At 41.2% G+C, this 5,446-nt stretch overlaps 1 protein-coding gene across 1 annotated transcript in view; it reads left to right on the forward strand.

Moving 5' to 3' along the window:
• Positions 1 to 5,446, forward strand: part of LOC106807097 — a 26,039-nt gene that overhangs the window by 12,392 nt on the left and 8,201 nt on the right. The window contains exons 2-3 of the mRNA XM_014809350.1: positions 1,359 to 1,475; positions 1,856 to 1,975. Coding sequence (XP_014664836.1) covers positions 1,359 to 1,475; positions 1,856 to 1,975 — 237 coding nt within the window. The remainder of the gene's footprint in view (positions 1 to 1,358; positions 1,476 to 1,855; positions 1,976 to 5,446) is intronic.

Consider the following 5,446-nt stretch of genomic DNA (forward strand, 5'->3'; position numbering starts at 1 on the left):
TAGCACTATGTGTACAATGGAAAAACAAGAGCTAATATACACCTAGAGATATGAGCACTGGTATATAATTTTAAGGTTTACAACCAAGAAATCCGGAGGACAACCAAGAGAGTAGCATATGGTTGTCCCTCAAGAGTTTTGCATCACGTGAGCAGAGCGCATGCAGCACATGTTTAAATAATATCCGGACAACCTCAGTGACTGTAAAGCAAAAGGCCTAATCATGTACATTTTGTACGTATTGCAGTGACAGCAGACATGGCCATTCGCATTGTTTCACTCATTATATGAAGAGAATAAAATATTGGTAATGTGGTAAATGATGCTGGGATCAATGACGTATAATAATAGTAATTAAAAGTTGCATGAAATTTATTTCATAACATTTACATTAAGTTAACTAATGTGTACTAATAGTACTAAATAATACTACTAACATTACTAACACTGTGTCAAGTCACAGATGAGTATAAATTGAAAATTAACACGAAACATTGTGTTAATAATTGTGTTAAAAACATTGTGTTAATAAACGAAACATTGTGTTGTTAAACACGTGATGTTATACTTTGTATCAAGGAAGCCAGACAATGCGTCTAGACATGTACGTTTTCAGCGTATTGCGCAACCCTGGCCGTATGAAAAATGAACGCGCGCATTATGAATATAAATTTTTTATAGAGGTTGGACACCGGACAACCACGGAAGCAATTTGTAGTTGCCGAGAGAAAATCCGACGACTGTTAAAATTGAGCCCTGCATAATCCAAGCTGTTGTAACACCTAAACCTGTAAACAGGCCCTTCTATGTAGAATCCCTTATTTCTAACTTTCTAATGTTTTTAATGTACTAATAAAAATTCTAATGTAAAACACGTGTACACACGGTCTTATTCCAAGCATTTGCTGCATGGGTACTCATGCACCTAAAATGCGTACAAAAATTCGCCTATTTGCACAGCCTGCTCATGCATTTGGCTAGTGTTCAGATGAACAGCCTAGCTATCCGGCCTTAATTCTTGCACCTATAGCTATGCGGCCTTCTTGCACCTATATATGCATCCTAGCACATGTCCATGCACGCGCATCATCTTTTACATACTGCATGGGTTGAAATTCACAGCCTACGCAGTGAAAGGTTGGCATATATACATATATAACTACTGAGCTCTATTAATTGTCCCGTGGCTAGGTGCTAGGTGAATTTGCCTATCATATTATTATATAGAGGAGTGTATATTAGATATAGAGTACATGAATACTATATATATATAATATATATATATGTATAATATATTCATATGTAACCCCCGGTATAGTAATTAAGGTGTCTATAGTTAACCCTAATTTTTTTTCTAGTGCTATGTCAACAGGAAGACACCTTGGAGGTACAACTGTATAGTTATTCACGGCAGTGCTTCGTTTGCAAATATGGCTACGGAAATCGGGTGATCGTTCCAGACACTCAGTCATCAAGTATGTATATAGACGTAGATAAATAGGTGGGTGTGATCGAGTATACTGAATACCCATACCCAAAAATGCTTGCTACACTGTCAATTAACATAATAGAAATAGAAAGTCGTCCTAGCTATTTCAAATATTTGAAATCATAATTAATAGTAATTCCAGAAAGAAATGTAAAGACTTTCATTTTCATGTAACACCTAGAAAGTGGGTATGTTTGCCTGAAGCAACAACTGATTTGGCAGCTACAATGATATTTTCACTGGGCACCTTATATCAGCCAACCATCTAACTTTATAACGACAGCCAATTATTTTTAAACTTCATTTTCTTCTTCTTCTTTTGAAGCTCTATAGAATTCACATGTGTTATTATATTTCAATGTTTAGGAGTATTGGAGCTGAGTGAGCTAGACGATTGTGGAGATCGCACTCGCATGGGCTACACTGATAGCGAATACATAGAGACCTGTAATGGACAGTGCATCAAGGAGAAGACGTATGTTGATGGTGAGTTGACCAAATAAGCATATTGAACATAAGGCACATATAGGCATAACTGTGGTATCATTATAATTTATATGCATGACAGTGTTATTGAACTGTAAAATACAATATGAGTAGCGTAGTTGTTGATACAGTGCAGCATTTATTTTTACATCATGTAATTTCATGTAAATTGAATAAGCCCTAGCCATTTTTGTCATCCTTGAGACTATGCTGTACCTCGAAGCTGTCTTGCTTCCCAATCTGTCTTGCTTTCCCATTTTTGGGGTAAACCATGCAGAACCGTGATTCTATAAAAGGTTGTTTGATATCAACGTGTTCAGGGGACCTCCCTGGACAACTTCTAGGTGGACAACCTTGAAAATATGCTGCTGCAAAAAAATGGCAGCCATTTTTCAAAATGGCCACCGTGTGTAACTAATGATGATCAATTTTTAAGATAATGTTTGAATAGAACTTCCTCTCACCATGTGTGTGGTATCATATTAAAGGGAATTAAATTCTCTACATGATGATACTATATTTAATGGGCTTGGTGATGATTTTAATGACAATTTTGGGCCAAAAATGTGATTTTTTACCATTTTTTCCCAAAATATGAATTGCACCAAAATACATTTTTCTCCATATTTCAAAAGTCCTTTTGACTAATCAATTAAAACTTTTCAGAAAACTGCCCATATGTATGGTTAATATTGTCGCAAAAGCGCAAGTTCATTGCTTTTCTAACAATAAAGTGATATTGCTCCAAAGTTGACATTTGGATATTAACTAAAAACCGCATTTTGTACATTATAGTGGGGTATTTTTTTGCTAAAATTTATTTTTTTGATTTATCGAGTTGATTTAGGGTCAAACTATCAGAAAATGGTGGGGATCAAATTTTCCGACCCCTCGACCCCGGCCCGGGGGAGAGGGCTTTTTCCCCATGACCCCCTGACTGACCCCGGGCCTGTTTCTGCTAATAATGAACCTATTATCACAATCCTGGAATCATTGCAGGGGTTTGGGATGATGCTGAGTCTATTTATGACAATTTCAAAGCGACCGGAAGTGGCCATTATTGACTTCCAGTTACGATCTTCGTTAAATTCAATGTCATTATCATGGCAGTGATAAACCTGGTCATATAGTACCTCTTTCTATAGGTTTTCAGGCATGGGAAGACAACTGGTGCAGTCATTTTTGCGACCAGATAGTCATGACAAGAGATAAGGGCACTTTAAGTGGCTATCGCAGACTATACCGGTTAGGATCGACTAGTCAGATCTGGTTGTCCTGTCTGGCAACAAGAAGCAATTTTTCCTTGTCCGAATTTTTACGGACATTTTCTTACCGTCTATGAGCCGTTAAGGTATATTTTGGGTTCAGTACATATCATATTACAGTATATACATGGAAAATTGTAAGGAAATTCAGAGTGTGTGAAACGAACCTCGTCAATGATCTTGCAGACGCGTCTACATTGGGAGCGATTACCAGAGGATTCTTGAGGAGTCTTGCCCACTGGGTGCCGCCTCGTTGACGAAAATCACTGTTCTTCCATCTATAAACTACACTTTATTGAACTAATATCGAAATAAAGCTCCAAACATGCAACACAACGCCGCGTACTCGTGATACAGTCAACACGCACACACACACAATACACGCTAGTGTAATGATATTGATTGTCTCGCCTGACATGCTCCTTGAGCAGTATAATGCAGATGACAAGGAAGAGAGTGGTCTGGACGGCATAACACTGAACGAGGCTGCTCAGACCAAATGGATATACACTAAACCTGTCACGGCAGCGATCTCTGCAGAACTGAAGTCTATATTGCACCTGAACACTGCCAACTCGCATCACGTGTCCGGTCCAACCCGAGTGGCAAGGGATGCAGAGATGGTCCAGAAAGTGATAGCAGCCATGGAGACCAACCCATTCTCAGCAACAATGCCAGCCCTGGTTAGTCTATCAACGGGGCAGCGTGCAGAGGCAGCAGTCCAGGAACACCTCATCGGTGTGAAGAAACTTGGTCTGAAGGCATTGCATGTCCAGTTCCATATCCAGTGATCAAAAGAAGACGTCCATCGTGAGGTTGAAAGCTTCCACACGCAAAATTTAAAGCCAAAGAAGTCGACAAGGAACAGTGCACCAGGCAAGAGTGATGAAGTAGCTGCCCTTCTTCGCATAACATATATCATGGCCAGTGGTGGAGATGTCGACATCGTCAACTTTATTGGCAACCATGAGTGTAGTAAGATGCCCCCGTCTTTATTCAATGAAGGTGGAAGCATGAGGGCTGCAGGTACAATGGCTAGTCTCGTGAAGACCCTGAAGGAGGAGACTCAAGTGACCAGTGTTGCTGATCTGCCACAAGGAAACCTGAAGACAGCAGTGGTGGTTGACGCAATGCATGCCATAAGCCACTGGTCAATGGTCATTCAAGAAAGATAAAACATTCGGAGCCATTGCTGATCGCTACAAGCACCAGCTGCTGAAAGATGTTCCTGCTGGCACAGCTAGGGATTATACATTTCTGCTGTGACCGATACAGTGAACAAAGCCTCAAATCAGCAGAGCAGCAGCACATGTACGACCGATCCAGACCAGCTAAGGTGTTTGAAGTCAGTGAGAAGTACCGAGCCCCAGACCCACAAGAATTCTTCTCAGTATCAGTCAACAAAGCTGGACTTTTGAGTTTCCTGTGTGAGACGGGGACCGAGAGTGAACAGCTAGATCCAGCACTGCATGGGTTCAACTCGCCTTTACCTAGGCGGAGGATTCAAGGAAGAAACCTGAGTGGGCTGCTCACCGAAGGGTCCGCAACTGTACGTCACTGCCTTGTACACAGTATACACAGCAGGAGGCTGATACAAGAGTCATGCTTCATGCTATATACAGCGTTCAGAATAAAGATGTTGAGAGATCGAGTGATCATCCACGGCAATGACACGGTTATCGTCATCATCTGTGTCTACTATTGACCTGGATGAGCAGTAGCAAGACTACAGACATATCTAAACTTGAAGACTTTGGCGAGCAAGGTCAGCAAGACATCACATTAATTTGGAACTCATCGACCAGGCACGCAAGCTTGTCATCACCGTGTACTCTAAAAGAGCTGATGACCTCGAGGAGTGTAATCTTGGAAAACTGAGGGTCTACAAATTCCTGAATAACAGGTCAACTCTGCTGAAGCTGCTACCACCAACAGAAGATGCATTTCTTGACAACACCTACGACGTGCAGCTCTAGCAACTTTCATAGACAAGAGTGCACACATTGGCAGGCCAGAGCTTCCCCCATTTGAGGAGTATGGCTGGGCTCTGCAGGATGGGAAACTTGTCCCAGTCCCTTCAACTCAACCAGCCTGGCTGCAGACAATGACAAAGGCCATCGCGTGTGGCTGCACCAGAGGGTGCAACAGAAACTGTTCCTGTGCGAAGGCTATTGCATGTTACATTGGATGTTGCTGCCAGGGATCC

This window comes from Priapulus caudatus, unplaced genomic scaffold, assembly GCF_000485595.1.
Source record: "Priapulus caudatus unplaced genomic scaffold, Priapulus_caudatus-5.0.1 Scaffold195, whole genome shotgun sequence".
Classification (NCBI taxonomy): domain Eukaryota; kingdom Metazoa; phylum Priapulida; class Priapulimorpha; order Priapulimorphida; family Priapulidae; genus Priapulus; species Priapulus caudatus.